This window comes from Rhamphochromis longiceps, linkage group LG20, assembly GCF_057381845.1.
Source record: "Rhamphochromis longiceps isolate RC_006_pf linkage group LG20, R_longiceps_female_GT1.1, whole genome shotgun sequence".
Lineage (NCBI taxonomy): Eukaryota > Metazoa > Chordata > Actinopteri > Cichliformes > Cichlidae > Rhamphochromis > Rhamphochromis longiceps.
The window spans coordinates 28701511-28723007 of record NC_140576.1 but is presented as its reverse complement, the minus strand read 5'-3'; the positions used below and the strand labels follow the sequence as shown (position 1 = coordinate 28723007).

The 21497-nt window shown below is 40.6% G+C and overlaps 2 protein-coding genes across 2 annotated transcripts in view; both read left to right on the top strand.

The window, feature by feature from the left end:
• The first annotated feature begins 3130 nt into the window (after positions 1-3130).
• Positions 3131-18901, top strand: top1b (DNA topoisomerase Ib). Its single transcript, XM_085393827.1, has 21 exons — positions 3131-3291; positions 3604-3628; positions 5647-5743; positions 6294-6426; positions 6721-6776; positions 7658-7762; positions 7846-7936; positions 8040-8125; positions 8246-8361; positions 8448-8569; positions 8655-8777; positions 8852-9039; positions 9921-10065; positions 10204-10347; positions 11563-11748; positions 12306-12374; positions 12496-12610; positions 14305-14432; positions 14597-14691; positions 14935-15084; positions 17686-18901. Exons 1-21 carry the CDS (start codon positions 3259-3261, stop codon positions 17786-17788), a joined length of 2310 nt encoding a protein of 769 aa, XP_085249953.1. The 5' UTR covers positions 3131-3258; the 3' UTR covers positions 17789-18901.
• A 2267-nt stretch (positions 18902-21168) lies between these two features.
• The window catches only part of plcg1 (phospholipase C, gamma 1), a 30737-nt gene continuing 30408 nt past the window's right edge, over positions 21169-21497 (top strand). The window contains exon 1 of the mRNA XM_085392883.1: positions 21169-21439. The gene's annotated coding sequence lies outside the window, so the exon portion shown is untranslated. The remainder of the gene's footprint in view (positions 21440-21497) is intronic.

Here is a 21497-nt window from a genome sequence, read left to right as displayed (position 1 = left end):
ATTATTATATGGTCCTAAGTGTGAGTGCATACACTCACAATATGTTTAGTAACTTCAGATCCCTGCAACAAGCCCAGGTCCAGTTTACTTTTGTGATTTGGACTATTCCATTTAACAGCTGCTGTTTTTTTCCCCTTTATCTCCTGTACAGGCCAACGTCTTTTCAGGTTGTAGTATTACACAACATTTTCAGATCTAATATAAATAAAATGAGTGTTTCGTAATTCATTCAATTTATTGTTTTTATTTATAACTGGCATTATTGTTTCATTCTATTATAGAATCTTACAAGAAAGAGGCAAAATTGTATTCCATTATGCTTTATTAGCTGCTTCGGTAAAAAAACAAAAACAAAACTATTGCAAAACAACATACTGGAAAATCGTTATTCATCACTTGATTGCTTCAATACAACACTTGGGCACATATATGCGGGACGCTTCGTGGCTGTTTTGATATCGCTCTCTGTCTTAACCGATCAAATCCCGCTGTGGTAGCAGCTTTCCAATCGGTATGACCCCGGTTGACAGAGGGTGGATCGCATTCCAGCATTTTGTAGGCTGGTTTTCCTACAAAACACAACAAACATTAGCCCGCAAAGCCACAGTGAACAAAGCAGCATAGCGCAACAAATTCAGTTCAAATCAATATAAGACTTCTTTGTAACCTACATCAACAATTATATTAAGATAAATTACACAATCACAACTACAACAGAAGACGTACCTTTGTGGAAATGCTTGGAGCAGACTAACATGTGAGCTGGAGTGTTCTGAAACGTTATATTTGCTCTGCAATCCAGGCCATCCGTCGGCTCTTTGTTACTTCAGAAACATGGCTTAACCCTTGTGTGGTGTTCATAGTTTTGTTACTCAGCCAGTGTTCATGGGTCTGGTGGACCCGCCAGAGTTTTGGCTTTCCAAATTAACACTATCAAACAATTTTATGTTAAATTACTCAACAGATGTTTACTTCATCCCAATTACAAGCCATATGAACAGCAAACATGGTTATTTTTTTCCCTTTACCTTTGTTAGATCACATTTATGAATTAATGTGCTTCTCGTTTTTTGTTTTTTTTTTATAAAATGTTATAAAAAAATAAATCAGTTATAATCAAGTGGAGTGAGTGGAAAGACACAACACATTTACACGTGAAGCAATATGTTTCACAACTAAATGGGATCAGCTGCTCATCAATGGTGACATTAGGCCCAGGTTTGTAAAACAGGGGGAGGTGGTGCACACACTTATCCCACACTGTCCTGATGGCAGCTAGCTTGTCTCTCTGCCGTCGAGCTGGTCTGTCGTCTCGGTTAAAAACAGATAATCCTGGAAATTTTGTGGAAGTTTTCCAGAGACATTGATGCACGGAAAGGTTCGTGCCGGTTTCTGCATCCCACAGGGATTCGGTGGATTCCCCTTTGGACCTGAAAACTCCTGCAAGGATAAGAACCCCAAAGTAGGCCTTTGGGGTTCTTAGATGAATTTGGTCCATCTCCTTCCACCTCTCTCCAAAAAAACACCTTCCTTCTAGATTACTGCAATCCAGAATAATTTTCTGGATGGGATCTGGGATGAAAAGCTCAAATGAAGACTTGATGTCCTGCACATGAGTAACTGTCAGCCGTGTTGGCCCTGGCTTATCACAGTAACAGCTCTGCAGGGTGGCTCATTTCTTGGGCAAGAAGACCATTCAATTTCACCAGTTATTGACATCCATATTTCTTCACTTGCTGTCTGGTGGGCTTGTTCTGGTCCTGGAGCTGGCTGCAGATGGGGTGCTCGTCTTCGTTTTGTTACTAAATGGTGATCAACCTCGTCCTCTTCTTCAAAGTCACTGTCAGACTCTGAATTTTCAGAAATGTGAAATATTCTGAAACCTCTTTGTCAACATCATCATCCGAAGCCTCTCTCTTTTCCAAAATCAATTGGATGGCCCTCGCAGCAGATAATCTTTTGCCATCTTGATCAGTTGTGATAAAGAACCACACTGGCAAAGTCTTATTTATAGTATTATGCCCCTAATTTGCAGGTGGGACAGGGTATGAGAAAATAAAATTTGGATCCCTCAAGAAAGAGGGTAAAATGTGTGGGAATGTCAGAGCAGACGGTGTTGATAGTTGAATTTTCAACAATGTTGCAACTTTGTGCGGGAGCAGGAGGGGAAGAAAACACTATCAGCAGCACCAGAAAGGAGGAGGACAGAGTGTGGGAACACAGGACCTGCACTTTCAACACTTTTATTAGACCTGGGTCCAGTGGACCCGAACACCTTGTATGTAATGTAAATGCGTGGGGGGAGGTACAGTATGAGGTCATTGAAAATTAGTCCAGATTTATGTTCTTCACAGAAAATAAGCCAAAGCCAATGAATTTCAGGTTGAAAAAATAATTAATTGTTTAATTTTTCTTTTGAAAAAAACTGAAAACGGGTCTCACAGACCCGAACACCATACAAGGGTTAAGCAATTTCTCTTCCACGACGTAATCCGATAAAAACCGATCTCTTTACCGTCGGCTTCCCGTGGCTGTCATGCGACCGGCTATTGCAGTTAATAATACAACAAATTCTTGCCATTTTTTGTGTTTCTTTTTATCGCTGTGTGACTGTTTTCATGTGAAAGCCTGCGTGCGCTAGTACCACTTGCCACTCGTTCCCAGAATCCTTTGCGCTTTTACCCCTGAATGACGTCACATTTTCAATGTTTGTTCATAGATGTCAAACATGGGGCCCGAGGATCAAAAGACTTCAATGTGGCCACTGGACATGACATCAATTTTGGACTTAACATAACAAAGTGTGGGGTTTTTTGTTGTTGTTTTGGTTTTTCCAATATGTACTATAGAAATATGCTATAAAATAACAACAAATGTTCACACTGAGCTAACATAACTTTTTTCCGTAAGTTTACACACATATTTATCAAATTGAAGCCCAACAGGAAAAGCTGTAAAAACTTGTGAAACAGCTAAAAGTTCAAAATCTTTGGGCTCCAACACAATTTCCAGTTTTCCGATCTTTTATGTCCAGTGTCCTCACCAACCCGGTAAAAATGGTGTTATGATAGCGGTTCAGGTAAGGACCATGCACAGCCTTCTTCCAGGTTGGGTTGCGCATGCGCAGTCGGTAAACATCGGGACTCCATTCCAGGCTGTCAGTGAGGGTTCCCCGAGCCTCGCATCCTGTGCGGCTGCATCCTTTAACAGCTGTCTACTCTTAACTTTACCTGCGTAACAAACAAAAACAACTTGACCATGAGCGGAGACCACGGACGCGGAGACTCCCAGGTAGCTTTTGGCCGATAATTAGTGTCTTCTGTACAGTTTTGGATCAATTCTCTCAGCAATAACAGACATAACACAAGTATTAACCATCAGGATATGAAATGAGCGCAAATTAACGTTAGCTGTCGCTGCAAGTTAGGCTGCTCTGTTTATTTTAGGAGAAAACTTTTACATTTTTGTGCTCTCTCGGCTCTTTGTTGTGCAGAAATACGCACATTCCTAGGCTCAGCGTATATTCCTATTGAAACTTGAATAAGCGAGCTTACCGGCGTTTTTAAAATTGAAATATTAAAAACATTTTTTCACAATTTTCAGGTCAATTCCGGATCTAAAGGAAGCGGTAGGACCTCTAATGAGGATTTTCTTGTTCATTCTGACTCTTGATTTCCAGCTGGAATCTGTCTACTGTTAGTTTTTTTAAAGGACAGAAATGGCGTCCCAGAGACTAAGTCCCTTCTCCTCCACTCTCTTGCGGCTATTGTTCAAAAAGAGGGTCTGAAATGCACCCTTGCCAGTCTCGTTTTTTTAATCTGACGGGGTATTCCGAAAGGGCCTGGCGTCGTGTAAATTTTGCATGCTTTAGACTGGCGATACGTGCGTGGAATCGCAGCGAATTTTGGAGCCGAAAGTGGCCGAATTGGGGCTGAGGACTTAGTCTCTGCGCCATTTTCTTTTTCTGTATGAAGCAGGCAGGGCGCCGAGCACAGAGCCAACTGTCTGCCGTGATATGGAGGCGAGAGCTGGGAGCTTATCGCCTCTCCCTGCCCCTATCTCACCACCACCTGTGCTCTGCCTCCATCCTTCCTTAAGAGATATTTATCTGCACTGTTAACGAGGAATACTCACACCAAACTTCAAGCCCTCTCACACACTGAAAAAAGTTGCACGGCATTATTAAAAACATCCACATTTTTTTATTTTTTTGGCACAAATTATACTTAAATTACACTTAAGTTGGGAGCAGCCTTTTTTGTTTAAATGCTTTATTTGATGCAAAGCAAAGCTGTCTGAGGGAAATTAGTTTCTTATTAAAATGTGGTATATATTACAAAAGCTGATTATGTGGTTATTAAACTGCCATGACAACAGAGAGTCACAAGGTGATGATCAGACTGTTTCAGGTCTACCTTTGGGGGGATTTTACTCAGCAGGAAGCATTTTAATATTAGGAGAACATGCAGAATCATTACGGGCTAGTCGTTTGGCTGGCAGCAGGAGTGTATGAAAACAAAATTGATCTATGTGGAAAATACCCGTGGAGGAATGATGTTTTGCTGGGTGGGTATGAAACATACTTAGCCCCCCCCCCCAGTCCTCACCAGCCAAGTTCTTCTTTTGGAGATTTGTGTCTCTTATTGTCTCATTGCAATTATCTCTGCATGCATTAAGAGATTTTTGTTTTGTGTGTTTGCATGTTTGTTGACAAAGTGTTTCTCCGAGATTTGGAACCAGAAGTAAGGGAACGGACGTTTGTTGCACAGTTCGTCCTTAAGATGTCACTTCTCAGTAGATTTGTTGCAGCTTTACCAAGGCATGTACATTCAGCTGCCGCTTTATTAGGTACACTTTGTGCAGGCTGTGGCCTGCCTTCAGAGCTACTTTAATTTCTAGTGGTATAGATTCAACGACGTGCTGGAAACGTTCCTCAGAGAGTTTGGCCCATGTCGACATGATGGCATCATAGATGCTGGAGATTTGTAAGTTGCATATCCATCCAGCCATGCATCCCATAGTGTGCTCTTTTGACTTGTGATCTGGTGATTGTGGTGAGCCTGTGCAAATTTTAGCCTGTTCTTAGCTGACAGGAGTGGCACCCAGTGTGGTCTTCTGCTGCTGAGAGATGCTCTTCTGCACATTTTGGTTGTAACAATTGGTTATTTGACTTACTGTTCCTTTCCTATAGGCACTTTGGCCATTCTACTCTGATCTGTGGCATCAACAAGACGATTTCTCCCAGATAACTGCCGCTCTCTGTAAATATTTTTGGACCATTCTCTGTAAACCTAGAGATGGTTGTATGGGAAGATCCCAGTAAATCAGCAGTTTCTGAAATGTCTGGGATATCTGGCACCATCAACCACACCACATCAAAAATCACTTCACCTTTCCTCACCTTTTTGATGCTGCCTGAATACATAATAAATGCTTTCATGTGAATGGCTGATTGGATATTTGCATTAACAAGCAATTGAATAAGTGTACCTAATAAAGTGTTGGTAAGTGAATGTTGCCTTGGAGGTGACACATCCTGACAAATCATGCAAATTGCAAACAGCTAATTGTGAAAGAATCATTTAAAAAGTTTTTGTTCTGATATCTTTAAATGCTTCTCAAGTTGATTTCTCCCTTGTACTGTAGACACACACAAACATAAAGACAAGCACAAAGACAAGGAACACAGACACAAAGATCACAAAAAAGACAAGGAGCGAGAGAAATTCAAGCACAGCAACAGGTAAGATGTCTGTTTCTTTGTCTCAGTTATTTGGTGATCTGCTAAACATCATTCACACCTGCCTTTATGTTTGGCTGTTCCCTTACTCTCTTGAAATAATCGGTTTTCAGAGTTAAGTCTTTGTAATGGTATGTATTCACTTTTGCGGTGTTATGGGAACATTTTAAATGAGGAGGATCCTGACAAAATCCAAATTTCATTTTGTCAGTATCAAACACAGTAATATGAAAGACTCAATAAGTGACTGCTGATTTAACTAAAATAAATACAGCAACGTCAAATTAAGTTTCTTAATGAAATCTTTCAATCTTGGAACCATTGTGGATTTGTTATGGTTTCTTTTTGTGTGTCATAAGTAGCTGTCATTACTTTGTCCGTTATTGTTGACAGCCCGCGTCTCTGTCTTTGTGTGATTAAAAACGATAAGCGTACGTTGCCGGTGGTTGTTTTTTTTGTTTTTTTTTGTGATGGCATCTTCTGTGTCTGCACATCCAGACCTCGTCTGACCTTTTACGCTTGATCTCTGCCTTTTGTGTCTTCTGTGTTCTAGTGAGCATAAGGAGCACTCTGAGAAGAAACACAGAGACAAAGACAAAGAGCGACTGAAGCACAGCGACAGCAGCTCAGACAAACACAGACAAAAACACAAAGACAGGGACAAAGACAAGAGGAGAGAAGAGAAGGTTTGTTTATGGGTCGTCGGTATGCTTTTAAATGAAAAGCTTTATATGTGTTTGGAGTAAAGATTGTGAGTCGTTATTTTTTGTGACAAATTGTTTTTGGTCCTGTTTTTTTTAACGTTTCTAAAATCCTCCAGAGAGATTGGCCTCATTAGAAACAAACACTGACAAGCAACCAGAGCCCCTCTGGTTTTCAGTTAACTCTGACTATATGCTAAAGTTTAAAATTAGTTTTTAAAGTTGGCAAAGGTGTGGCATACGTTTTAACATGGTTTTCTATATTTTCTCATTTCTCAGATTCAATCATCTCATTTAGAGAAGCCTAAAAGGGAGAAGGAAAATGGATATGTGAGGTAAACATGATCGCTTTGTTGCAGCTACAGACTCTGCACAAGTCCTGAAGCACATTTCATTTCTTTATCTATTACTTCTAGTGGTAAAATGCTCTTGAACAACAGTTCTCCATTATATCCGAAGGTTTTTCAAAGTTTTACTTTGAACATTGGCTGATTTTTTGTTTTTGTTTTGTGTTTTTACTTATTTTCAGTCCAGTCCTTGTACCTGACCATTTTCAGAGGAATGTTTTGTTTGTTTGTTTTTTTAAGACACTTAACACTGATGTATGCATGATTCAAGCATAAAAATGGCACTTGCCAAAATTGATAAAATTATGAACACAGTAACGTGACAGATTTTGATTGAACCTGGAATATCATTTGAAAAGTGTCTGGCAAATCCTTTATTTTTCAGCTTGCTATTTATTCCAAAACACACTACTAATATAGTTGAAAGAAAAAAAATAGAAAATGCAGAAAGAAACACGGTCAGTCATGGATTAGCCAACATCCAACGAAGAGCTTTGAATGTCCTTCTAGAAGCCTGGAGAACGATTCCTGAAGATTTAAAGAAATTACAGGCTTGCCTAAGAGACTTTATAAATGTGGTCATACCAAATATTGACTTTCATTTTAGAATTGCACAAACTCTGTTTTTGACTTATAGTCTGCAGTGTCATTTGTGCCTGCACGTTTCAGTCCATCACTGCACCCATTTCCTGTTTTTCTAGCAAAATAACAAGAAATGACAGATGGCTAAAGACCTTTGCAGTTATCATGCAGTAAAAGTACTCATGAATCAGCCGTTATTTGCTTTTAAAATAATTATACTAAAGAGCAGTTATTGCTTTGTTGTCATTTACTAAAATGCTGTTCAATGCGTTTGACGTGCCAATTAGAGACAGGAGCCCTGCTGGCATTAAGAGTGAACCTGAGGAAGACAATGGCTTCTACCCCTCACCCCAACACAACAAGAGCTCCAGACAAGAGTATGATGATGAAGAGTAGGTGTCATTCAAATGAATCCAATACGCTTGTAGTTGCAGTTCAGCTTTGGTTGTTCATGTAGTGGTGTAATTTTCTACAGATATGAATACAAGCCCAAAAAAGTCAAGTTGGAACACGACAAAAAGGCCAAAAAGAGGAAACATGAGTACGACGAAGACGAGGAAGATGAGGTTTATTACATGTTAATACACTGTAATGACAAAAATATTTTCCGGGTTGGGGCATCTGCTGTGTATCTCCTTGTAGATCTATTTAATTGAATCCATTTTTTAGGGTATAAAGCACAAAAAGAAGATAAAAGACAAAAAAGGAACAGACGGGAAGAAAGTGAAAAAAGAAGAAGAAGAGAAGTGGAAATGGTGAGTTAATTATAGACACAAATTGATCTTTTCCTCAGGAAATTACAAACCACTTATTTAGATAAAGTGCAGTTTTTTCTCTCTCATCGGTTGTGTTGTGTTGTTGTTTGTCATGATTAGGTGGGAGGAGGAAAGATATACCGACGGCTCCAAATGGCGCTTCCTGGAACATAAAGGTCCAGTGTTTGCGCCTCCATACGAACCCTTGCCAGGCAAAGTTAAATTTTACTATGGTGGTGAGTCAGTTTGTATTAAAGAAAACTTATTTTTGTGTACTTATTATTATCTTTTATTAAAATAATGTAATTTCCTGTATTTGTAGGTAAGCCTATGAAGCTGAGTGCTCCTGCTGAAGAGGTTGCAACATTTTTTGCCAAAATGTTGGATCATGAGTATACCACGAAGGACATCTTTAGGAAGAACTTCTTTAAAGACTGGAGGAAGGTGAGGAAAATGGACATGGCTCTGCAGATAGTGTGAATTTCCAAGTATTTAAATGGGGCTTCACATGTCTTCTGTTTTATTTTAGGAAATGACATCAGAGGAGAAGTCTGTGATTACTGACCTGAATAAATGTGACTTCAGTGAGATGAGCGAGTACTTCAAGGCCCAGTCAGAAGCTCGGAAACAGATGTCTAAAGAGGAGAAACAGGTATTGCAGTTAGGTGCACTCTTCCAACCTCGAGAACTCTGGGATTTCTCAATATATCTTCATACATCTTGTAGAAAATCAAAGAGGAAAATGAACGGCTCCTTCAGGAGTATGGTTTCTGCATCATGGACAACCACAAGGAGAGGATCGGAAATTTCCGCATCGAGCCGCCGGGCCTTTTCCGAGGACGGGGGGACCATCCAAAGATGGGCATGCTGAAGCGGCGCATCAGACCCGAAGACATCATTATTAACTGTAGCAAGTAGGAAATCTCGCCACCTCAGCTGCCCTGATCTTTAACCGTTCCTGTTTCAGAGGCGAAGCATAGCAGAAACATAAAATCTGGACACAAGTTGTTGTTATCGTGTTTGGTTATGAGATTTACCACAAGGTGGCCCTGTAAAATCATTTTAGGTGAGGACATGTGAAAGATGATGAGACTGTTGTTGTTAAAGGGATAAAATAAGAGGATGTGTGCATGTGAAAGGATATAATAAGCAGCAACTGATGAGGCTTTGAGTATTGATGAAGTGTTTGGTCAGGAGGTCACAGGCATTTACCCCACACCGATCACCTTGTTTTACCACCTGTCTGCCTTGTTTTCTGTTAATCTGTGCTTCTGTCTTTTGATTTTGTGATTACCGTATTTATTTACAGACTGTGGAAATGATGTTGTTTTTGCTTTGGAGGCGGGATGTGTGGGAGAGTTTATGGGAAAGCTAAATTGTAGCGGTCAGTTGCCATCAAAGAAAAAACACTGGGTAAAAGATTGTACGTGCTGCCTGTCGCATATACAGTATGGCAGATGTATCACTGACACACACATGCGCTTCTGGCACCATGTCAAAGGTGGTCTTCCTGTCAGTGTAAACTGTATCTGTGCAAACAATAACACAAGCCAGGGAGGACATGTTCACCCCCGCATACTGGAAGGTGGGATTTTATGTTCTCTTTGCACTATTGTCTCATAGCTGTGGTGTTTACACTGCAGAAAAAAGATCAGTTATTTAATTTTTGGTACCTCTGAGGAACGCTTTTAAATCAGCACAAAGCTCCACCGTGGGAACAGCTCCAAACATAGATCAGTGGAAATGTGCCAGCATGTTTTGCACCTGTTTGGTAACTCTGGCTCTTTTTATGTAGGGACTCCAAGCACCCCAAACCTCCCCCAGGGACAAAATGGAAGGAGGTTCGACATGACAACAAAGTAACCTGGTTAGCATCTTGGACAGAGAACATCCAGGGCTCCATCAAGTACATCATGTTAAACCCGAGCTCCAGGATCAAGGTACCCGCGCTTTCGCCGCCTTTTCCCCCAGTAACCTTTTTTTTCTACCATTTTCCCAATGATGGGACGTACGTGTGTGTGTGTGTGTGTGTGTGTGTGTGTGTGTGTGTGTGTGTGTGTGTGTGTGTGTGTGTGCAGGGGGAGAAGGACTGGCAGAAATATGAAACTGCCCGGCGTTTAAAGAAGTGTGTGGATCGCATCCGTGCTCAGTACAGAGAGGACTGGAAGTCAAAAGAGATGAGGATCAGACAGAGAGCTGTGGCGCTGTACTTCATAGACAAGGTAAATAAGAATACAATAAAATTATGGTGACTGCACCAAGTGATAAAATAGATAAAGTAGATTATAGACAAGAACGTACAGCAGCTTTGATTTAAGTAGTAGAAGTAGAACTAGTGGAAGTAGTAGGTTGAAAAGGGAAATTGCTGTAAAGTGACGTGAACTATTGTAGATAATTCAGCTGAATTTTCACATCTCGTGCATTCCCTATGCCTCCAAGCACTACGTTCTCATTTCCGTCCATCATCCCTTTAATGTGTTGTCCTCCACAGCTGTCAGTCACTCACCAGTTCCTATTCCGAGCTGAACATATTCCAGGCCACCATAAGGCCATTGCTGACTCCTCGTCTCATCTCTCACTCCAGACATCCAGGGCCGTGGGCCCACGTGCAGAGGCAGTCCTGATGTCTGTGCTTGAGATATAAACCCCACCAAATTAGAATGAATTTCCTTCCAACTTCAATCTACTTTTCACTTTTTCAACATTGCTTCTTTGGCTAGTTCCCTATCATACGTCATATCATCTCCATCTATAAAAATCCCAGCAATTAAATCTTATCTTAGACGGCTTCCCCTCTTCTTCCTCCCTCTTTGGCTGGGGTCAGTGTCACTACTGGTAGCATGAGGCAACACCTGCACCCTACAGAGGTTTCACAGGTAGTCCAGCTCCTCCAGGATGGCACATCAATACGTGTCATTACCAGAAGGTTTGCTGACCGTAGAAAGTCCTTAACCCATCAGTAGGACCAGTATCTGCTCCTTTGTGCAAGGGGCAGGGTGAGCTGGGCTCTGTGCTCACTGCATGAAACTGTGGAGCCTGATTGGCATTTGCCATAGAAGACCAGCATCTTTGTGGTTTTTGGGATGTCTTTAAATTCAGCCCTCTGTAGGCTGAAAATGTTAATTTCCATCAAACAATGTGGTATCCTTTCATTTCTAACACATTACCCAGTCTGTGTCAGCAAATGACATTTACTGTCACACAAATCATAGGTCCTTCTTTAGTTCCACTGGTAAACTAAGTCTAAGATTTCTTAACAAGTCATGCTGTTCAGAGTCACATGGGTGACATGGAGTTTATCCCAACTGTCACTGGGCCGGGGGCGGGTTACATGCCGAACAGCTCAGCAGTTCATCACAGGGCCTACATAAATCCTGACCAAATGTTCTGCTCTGAAGTTTTGCTTATGTTTGTGATGTTTGGTGTTTTTCTCATAGCTGGCTCTGAGGGCAGGTAACGAAAAGGAGGAAGGCGAGACGGCGGACACCGTTGGCTGCTGCTCGCTGCGAGTGGAACACATCAAACTGTACCCCAAGCTGGACGACCAGGAGTACGTTGTGGAGTTTGACTTTTTAGGAAAAGACTCCATCCGCTACTACAACAAAATACCCGTGGAGAAGAGGGTAAGGAAGGAAATGAGAAGGGGAGGAGTTAATGAGGGAAGAAAGAGGTGCTGTGGCAGATATTGGTTGTGTAATGACAGATGTGGAATTTAGTGTTGATGAGATAAAAATGTTCTAATCTATGGAGGATGTTTGTACAGGCAGGTGATCAGAAAGAAATAGTTTTCCGTCAGCTCTGCCTCACAGGGTGGTCTGTTTCCTGCCATTAACAGAGTGTACAAACGACACACACACACACACACACACACACACACACACACACACACACACACACACACACACACACACACACACGCGTTTTTAATTGCAAATTCTTCAGCACGTCTGGGTCCTGTCTATTTGGCTGCATTTCCTCTGAAGTACCAGTTAAAAAGCACTCACACAAAGCACACTAACCTGCAGTCTATAAACCACCTGCACTTGTCATCATGGGCACAAATAAACCCACACCCTCTGCTGGTAACAATGTGTCAGTGCATCCATGGCCACAGTTTTAAGAGTTAAATGTAAGTGACTGATTTGAGGCTGAGTACATCTTCGTTCTTGTTTCCTGTCAGGTCTTTAAAAACCTCCAGTTGTTCCTGGAAAACAAACAGCCTGAAGACGACCTCTTTGACAGACTGAATGTGAGAAACACACAAGAATACCTGCCTTCACGTTAACTGTTTACTTTAACTACTTTGTATAATTCTGATTCACCTGCCCTCCTTAACTGTTGTTCCCTCTTCTTTTCTGTGTTTCCTGCAGACATCTATTCTAAATAAGCACCTACAGGAGCTGATGGATGGACTTACAGCCAAAGTTTTCCGTACCTATAACGCCTCCATCACCCTGCAACAGCAGCTCAAGGAGCTGACCTGTTGTGAGTGAAAATGGTTTCATGTAGTCTTATAGCAACTCATTGTCATCATTAAATAAGTTAGTGCTAGTCTCAATTTATTAGGTACTCTTTGCTACTCTCAGGTTTGGCCTTCACAACTGCCTTAATTCTTCATGATATAGATTCAACAAGGTGCTGGAAACATTCCTCAGAGATTTTGGTCCACATTCATATGACGGCATCAGTTGTTGCAGATTTGTCAGCCACACATCCATAACTCAAATCTCCCATTCTACCTCATTCCAAAGTTTCTCTATTGGTTTGAGATCTGGTGACTGTGGAGGTTGTTTGAGTACAGTGAACTTCTTGTTATGTTCAAGAAACCAGACTGAGATGATCTGAGCTTTGTGACATGGTGTTTTATCCTGACAGGAGCGGGGTTAGATGGATTCAGCAACAATACTCAGGCAGGCTCAGCTGGTATTAAGGGGCCCGAAGTCTGCCAAGAAAGCATATCCCACAACATTACACCAGCAGCAGCAGTCTGAACTATTATAAGACAGGATGAATCAGTGTTTTCATGTACATCAAATTCTGACTCTACAGAATGAACTCAAATCTCATCAGATGAGCCAATCTTCTGTTGTGCAGTTTGGGTGAGCTCGTGCAAATTGTAGACTCATGTTCGTGTTCTTTGCTGACTGATGTGGCACCGGTGTCATCTTCTGCTGCTGTAGCCCGTCTTCTTCAGTGTTAAATGTGTTGTGCTTTTAGAGGTGCTCTTCTGCATACCTTGGGTATAACAATTGGTTCTTTAACTTTTACTGTTTCCTTCCTGTCAGCTCGAAGCATTCAGATTATTCTTCTCTGATTTCTGACATGAACAAGGCATTTTTTCCTAGAGAAGTGCTGCTCACTGGATATTTTTTCTTTTTTATACAGTTCTCTGTACCATTAGAGATAGTTGTATGGGAAAATCCCAGCAAATCAGCTGTTTCTCAGATACTCAGACCAGCCTGGCACCAACCAGCACGCCAGGTTCAAAGACATTTAAATCACTTTTCTTTCTCGTTCTGACGCTCACTTTGAACTTGACCGTGTCTGCATTCCTAAATGTACTGAGCTGCTGCCATGGCTTATTAGATATTTGCAAGCAGCTGAACAAGTTTGCATAATAAAGTGACCTGGGAGTGTATGTGAAGCTGTAACTGGTGGCTTCTGTGCTGTGTTGTGACCAGTGACTGTAGAAGTGATTTTGTTTTCTACAGTCACTGTTTGTGACACCTGGACTCTGGAGTTTATATTCATGACAGTGCAGGTATTAAAGTATTGTTTCCACCATGTAAACAAAAGTACTGACTCCTGCTCCTCTCACACAGGTAACTTTAAGCCTGTACTTTTAAGCTGTATACCAGTCTACTTGTACTGTACAGACAGATGTCATTATACGCGTGTCTGTTCATTAAACCTGGGAGAGCAACAGCGCAGAGGAAAGGTGAAAAAGGAAGAAGGAATGACTAATAATAACTGTTCACATGAGCATTGTACACTTAATGCCTTTTTGGGCCTTTCCATTCAAAAATAACTACTTTATTACATTATGTGATAGAATTATAGTAACAGCAGGTTAGCAGCAATTTAGCAAATTGGCTAAACCCTTTACACAGCAAAGTTTGGGTCATTTTAAATTTAAATCATTCTAAACTTTTCCTCTTATGTTGTTTTTGGATCAACAGCTGATGACAGCATCCCAGCAAAGATCCTATCATACAACCGAGCCAACCGGGCCGTGGCCATTCTTTGCAACCACCAGAGAGCTCCGCCCAAAACATTTGAGAAGTCCATGCAAAATCTTCAGAACAAGGTAAACGTCTGTGTTACGATTGTTTCTGGTTTTGTTATTCCTCCATTAGAATTTGTTCTCAGTAAACAGGCATTTTTTTTTGTACCCATTAAAGGTAAAGCTATCCACTCTTTTGGTGGTGCAGCTTTTAGACTTCACTCTGTGTGCATTTGTTGTGATTGTAGATCGATGAGAAACAAAATCAACTATCAGCAGCCAGGAAGCAGCTGAAGGCTGCCAAAGCTGATCACAAGGCTTCCCATGATGACAAGAGCAAAAAGTAAGAAAACATTAGCACCGCTAATGAGTACAAGAGAGTTTGATCAATTACTTAATTACTTAAACATCTTTGCTCCTCAGCAACGAAGTTTAAATGGTGTCCAGGGCATTTAAAGTCTGTCGTTATAATTCCTCGTCTCTCTCTGTCTCCCCGCCTTCGTACACCCCCGTCTTTGTTTTCCTTTGCATCTTGTGTATCTGTCTTCTTCCTTCTCTCTGCCCTGTGTTTGTTTTTCTTTGTAAGGGCTGTGGAGATGAAGCGTAAAGCTGTACAGAGGATAGAGGAGCAGCTGATGAAACTCCAGGTGCAAGCCACAGACAGAGAGGAGAACAAACAAATTGCTCTGGGAACCTCCAAGCTTAATTACCTGGATCCACGCATCTCTGTGGCATGGTATTTATTGTGCACAGAAGACATTCTGTATCTGCGTTTATTAGCTGTTAATTATTATTTAATCAGAGCATCTTTTTTTTTTTTTTTTTTTTTTTGTTTTATACTATGACTTTATGAGCAACCCCCCTACTGATAAATAGGCAGGCAGCCTCTGGGTGGGTGGGTATGTGCAGTCCATACCTACCCTTGGTGACAGAAAGGCAGGAAATGCTTTTGCATTGTAGGAAAAGGAGCAGCTCAAGCAAAAAAGCTAACTGCTGCAAAAGGAAAATAAGAGGAAGAAAAGCGTGTGAGCGTGAGGAACAATGGGGTTTGTTTCTGAAAGCTAGGGAGCGTCGCAAAACAGCCCTCCTTCCTCCATGTGGGAAGGCAATGAGGTGCTGTCTGTGGGTGAATGGAGGGACTTGGCCATAGAGAGGGGGAACATGGCGGTCCGCCCTCCTTAACCGATGCCCCACAGCTATTTATGGAGAACCTCCTCCTCAAGCACAATGGATACAGGAATCCTCCGTGATTTTCTTGGTTGTAGGGCGTAAGGGATGGGGATCCTAATAAAGGGTGGTGCATGGGAACATGGTGTAAACTATGGTATTTGTGAGTAATGGTATGGTGAAGGTACACTGGCTTAACGGCTAGGAAATTAAAATTTTAGCTAGTTAATCATGGTTTCTCTCATTTTATTATATCTCAGTAACAGCTTTAGCTTTTGGATGACTTAACCAGGAAAGTCTTTATTGAGTCTTTATCTACAAATTTCAAAATTAACTGTCAACAAAATGATAAATCTGAAGCAAGGACTCAGAAGTTGAGCACAAAGATCAAAAACTTTAAACATTAAAAGCAGCAGCAGCAATTAAACAGAAACTGACTTTCACTAATGTTAACTGAGGGTCCAAATAATACACAAGACCCTTGAGACCATAACATAAACAGTACCGCGCTGCAGAAGAAGTATAAATACTTAATATACATCGTAATATTTATTAAGTAATCTTTGTCAAAGCTGTCTAATCAAAAGTGTTTCATTCTGTCTTTATTCTTCTTCTACTCCATTCTTGCCACATTTTATGCTTTTAACTTTGCCCTCAACAGTCACATAAAGCTGTGTGAAGTGTGATTGTTAGTTTGTTAGAGTATTGGATCCACATGTTAAGGTTTAACCTTCAATTATAAACCGTAATTGTTTTTTATGTAAAAACTACAAAATCAGAAGCTGTGTGTTTGTTTTTATGTATTAGAAATAATATGAGAGCATAACGATTGACTGTCAAACTGTCCACTGTGTACCTTTCACCCCAACACAGCCGGGATAGACTCCAGCCTCCCTGCGACCCTGAATTGAATAAACAGATTTAAAAAAGGATGGATAAATATGTTTTATGTCCTGCCACAGGCAGCAGGCTTGTAAAATCTTGTGTGTCAATTAAGTACCTTTGTTCCAGACGTCTCAGATCACAATGATGTGAAAAAGAAAGCTTTCAAAAACTCGACCCCAACAACCGCTTTTAGCAGCAATAACTTAAAGTAATTGTTCTCTGTAAGACTCGTTCACATTGTTGTGAAGAAACTTTGTCACACATTTCTTTACAGCTTTAGTTTTGCTTTAGTTCATTGAGGTTTGTGGGCATCTGCACAGCTCTCTTAAGGGCCTACCACATTTCATTCGGGTCGAGGTCTGGACTTTGACTGGCCTGTTGCAACACCTCGACTCTTATTTTTTGTAGATTTGCTGCTGTGCTTGGAATTGCGATTGCCCATACTTGTGCTGAGCTTTAGCTGTTGGACAGATGGCCTGACATCTCCCTCAAGAATACTTGAGTTCCCAGGTCAAAACAAGCCCAAATCATCACCCCTCCACCACCGTGCTTGACAGTTGGTATAAGGTGTTTCTACTGATAAGTTTGTGGTAGAAAAAGAAGCCTACACGAGGGCCGTGTAACCAGAGTGAATCATTTTTTTACCATCACCAGTAGTTCAGTGTTCTGTGAATGTGTGCATAAAACCTTTCTTAGAAAACAGAAACTAATTTTCTGTTTGCAGCTGATTTGCTCTCTAATATTCTTCTTAGACTTTCCTGTTCAGTGAGTCACATGGACACTTTCATGCCACATTGTTTAGATTGCCTGCAAACCAAGGACAAACGGCCCAGTCAGTCTCCAAGCCAAAGACGATGTGATGTCCTACTGATATCCAACAAACTGCTGCAAATTTACCAGTACTGTAACAAAAAATAAAATCCAGTATTAGTATTGACGTGACAGCAGACTTTCACTGCATGCTTTTTGTGGCCAAGTTATAACAATATGTAGAGAATATATGAAAAATTAAGTCAAATCTCTTAATCTTGAAATCGTTCATATTGTGTTTTATTGTTTTTGTCAAATGAAACACTCAAAAAGCAAAAGAGAGAGCGAGGGGATCTGAAACCGTAATTATACAGAAGCGTAAGAAAACTGCAGTTAACGGAAGCTCGCAAGACCTGACAGCAGCCATCAGCTGAAACAAAACCACTCTTTTATCAACCTATTTGTCGAACTGCCACTGTTGCATTTCACACAGTATTTCTTTTTTCATTCTGTCTTGTCTTTCCTCCAATCCCAGGTGCAAGAAGTTCGGTATTCCCATTGAGAAAATCTACAACAAAACCCAGAGAGAGAAGTTCGCCTGGGCGATCGACATGGCCGATAAAGACTATGAGTTTTAAACCTATTTAATGTTTTACCTTTTATACCCATGCCTTTGATATGAAAATGGTTTGCAGGAGATGTCAAAATGTTTCCACTGTGTTGCTGCTGCAGGGCAGTGAAGGAGGAAGGTAAGCCTCTGCTCGAGAGCCGATCGCAGGTGAATAATTGTGCTGTAGGATTAGCTATGTATAGGAAAATAACTCCTTAACCATTTGACCAAGCTGCCGAAGGGCATCTCTCTCTTACAAAACTACAGTATTGCGTATGTAGCTGCAGCTATCTGCCTGTGACCCAGCAGCGACGGACGCATTAGTATTATCTTTTGTGAGATAAAATGTATTGAAATTTGTAAGCCATCAGATTTATTGAGAAATAAATCTATATTGTCATAGAATAATGAATTAAACAAATGTTTGTATGGGAGACTGTGAGACGCAACACGAGAGAGAGGTGATGTGATGACTTTTCATTTGTGTAATTTTAGTGTGAAAGATGAAATGAAATGACAGACTGGTGACAGTGTGAAGATCAGAAAACCCCCAGCACTATGCTCGCACAACTATTAGCGCACAGAATGTCGTCCTTTTTTCCATCACCTCTCTGAGTTTGCTGTTTCTTTCAGGGATGTACATATACTTTTGTCTGTTTTTTGTTTTGTTTTGTTCTTTTAGTGACTGATTCAGTATTTTTTAAAATGTGTGCTGTAAGCATTATAACAGAAGGCTTTTCATTGCTCAAATGCAACTTTTGCGTGTTCGTTTCCTCAGTTTTACGATGAACTCTGTGTAATATGGATCTTGGTTACTTGAAGCAGCTGAAAGGCAGTGTATGTACTGTATGCCAGAGCTAAAAAAAAATAAAAAAATAAATACAGGATAGCTCCTCCTGACAAAAGGGGGGTGGATTTTTGCCAAATAAGATCTCAAAAGTCTGTCATTGTAACGTGCTGTTTTTGTATTGCTCTGATAAAGCAGAACGTGTCTTTGAATTCATTTGCAAATGTGAATGGATATTCTAACTTTTGTCATTAATATTTCTTGCTATATGATCTTGTACCACACAATCGCAATCCTGGTTAGTTGAATGCTTGTTTTGAGCTTTGTAGGTTTCAGAATAAAACATCAGACTTGTCTTTTTCGTCTTTTTGTTGCCAGCTTTGATTAGTTTTCAAGTGGGCATTAAAAATAAGCTCATTGTCTGATTACACATGTCTGTGTAATCATTGTCTGATTCCTGATGTGGAGGGAATCAACAGGAATCAGTCAACAACTTATGTTTTAAAATGTACAATTATAATGGAAAAAATAACTAAAAAAAAAAAAAAAGTTTATTTAAGGCTATGTTTAGGAGACACAGTAAGCTCTGTGTTCAGGAAAGGTCTGGGTCTTTAAGAGGCCGATACCATTCCGCTTCAACTGCTCGTTGTGCCGTTATTTGCAGTCAGAACAGCAGGGTCAAACCGGAAGTGCCATGATTGACTACAAATTAAGTGCATGTCTTTGTCAAAACGTTTGCCCTCAAAAAGAGTTTTGCAGATGTTGGATTTAGAACGCAAATCAGGTAACGATGCTTTACCTCGCAGCAATTAGCAGCCATATACACATATTTTAGCTGAATATTGTAATACAGGGCTACTGACTGACTTTTAGAGATGGCAAATCAGGTCAAAACAACAACCCTTAGTCCTTGGGTTTATAAAACATGGACATTAAAGGCAGCGGGAGAAATTTAATGTCACAATTCTGTTGAGCAAATACAAAAAATATCGGAGTGTTGATAATACTGTACACTGAAGAATAATTAGGGAAACAGGCGTCAGTGGTTTCTTTGAAGGACATAAATCAGTCTGATTAAGTTATCTACCTGAAATGTAAGTGACCTTAAAGTGTAGTTATTGGTTTTATTTAGTCACTTTTTCCCACTAATAAGTGTGACTATCAGAGAAACAAACTGTCTGATGTCTCTGCTTCTCCACATCTACATACAAAGAAATCCAAGGTAAACAACAAGAAGAAAGAATGTTTCAAAATGATGCAGTAAGAAAAATTACAAGCATATAATTAGATGGTATCAGTAATAAATGGCTTGGATGTAAACTTAACATACAAGTGATAAATACCTGTTTAAAACTATAGACTGTATACAAAGATGGACATAACCACTATGACATCAACCTTGGCTTTGGAATTTTGGATTTTAACTAAAAAAAATAAATTGCCCTACTGAAGTTTGTTATGAGGGCTGAAACTGTCCAAACAGACAGAAACTGTCCAAATTGTATTTTGCAAACGTTATTTTGTAAATATACTTTTTGTGTTGTGACGCTGAACATTTTACCATAAGAGTGTATGGAATCGGACTCCATTTAGGAGCCATCTTCAAGTGACAACTACTTGTGTTTTAATTTTAATTATGTTGCACCAATTCACAACATCAGCCACCTCATGTTGTTTTGTATAGGAGAGTAAAGGCCCTACAACATTAGAAACGCTCCCCAACAATCAGAGGCTCTCCCCTATGAGCCCTGTCATATCTTGAAAATATGACAGGGTCACCATTTCCTTCAAGGAACCTCAAGGAGCGGCAGTTTTTTCTGCTTCCTCATTCAACTGTGGATGTTGCTTCCTATTTAAAACCAGTATTACAACATGCTTCACCGTCACCACAGATGATAAAGCAACTGCATAAACAAAACACCAAAAGTACACACGCTCGCCAACACTCATGGTGATGCCTCTGTTTATTTGAAATAAAGCACAACTACTTTGATAATAAACATTGATAATGATAATAAACATGCATATGTTAAATGTGTGAAAGATATGTGAAGTGTTATGTATCTGTTTTTCATACAGCTGTTGTGAATAGGGCGACCAGATCGCTATAAAATAAATGCAGACTAAACACAGTTTGTGCGAAATGCTAGCTCATAAGGAGGTCGAGTTATTGTTGAGGTTTTCGCTATATTAATGTAGTCATTACTTTACAATACAAAGCACCTTGAGGTAACTGTTTTTGTGATCTGGCACTATATAAATAAAAGTGGATTGAACTGGCATTAGGATAACCTTTTTCTGACTATATTAAAAAGTTTTTGCAAAAGCCAGAAATGTGCATGAACCAGTCAAAATGTGTAACATTGTCTCAAGATGTAGGACAGTGGGGCAAGGAATAAAACAAAAAACAAAAACAAAAAACGAATAAATTAAACTCGCTGTCCCACATAAAGAGGGACATCAGGTCGCCCTAATTAAGAAACGGGCGCGTTACACGAAATTAATCTTTTTTTAAACTACATTCTCAACCTCTTTACGCGACGCGATTACTTCTTTTATTGTGAAAAGCCGCGACGGAAGCCTCGTGACAGACTCCGGGTCGCTTGACGTGCCAGAGAGGGCCTGCGCTGGCTTGATCCGAGAGCAGACAAACTTGCGTAGTCTTACCACGGGCTTCGGTGTCTGTCTGCCTCTCTCTCTCTATGGACGGCCAGAGGCGAGAAGAGGAAACGGGAATTGTTGTTGTCCGGACCGCAGCGCCTTATGAGAGCCCGGCGATGATTTAATCACGGAAAACCTGAGTGTGGGTGGGAAAAAAAAGAAGGAGAAAAGACGCGAGGAGAGAGGAGCAGCCAGCCGTTGGAGATGTGCGGTCGGGCCGAGATTGCGGCGGTAGGTAGTTCCAGCACGGCAGCCCCTCTCCGACGTGTTGTTTTCCCAGTTAATTTTT

Excerpts from the sequence above, each read along its gene's own strand:
- top1b (XM_085393827.1), top strand. The coding sequence starts at position 3,259 with ATGAGCGGAGACCACGGACGCGGAGACTCCCAG. Across the intron at positions 3,629-5,646 it reads TTCCGGATCTAAAGGAAGCG|ACACACACAAACATAAAGAC; the intron begins GTAGGACCTCTA and ends CTTGTACTGTAG. Across the intron at positions 8,778-8,851 it reads TGTCTAAAGAGGAGAAACAG|AAAATCAAAGAGGAAAATGA; the intron begins GTATTGCAGTTA and ends TACATCTTGTAG.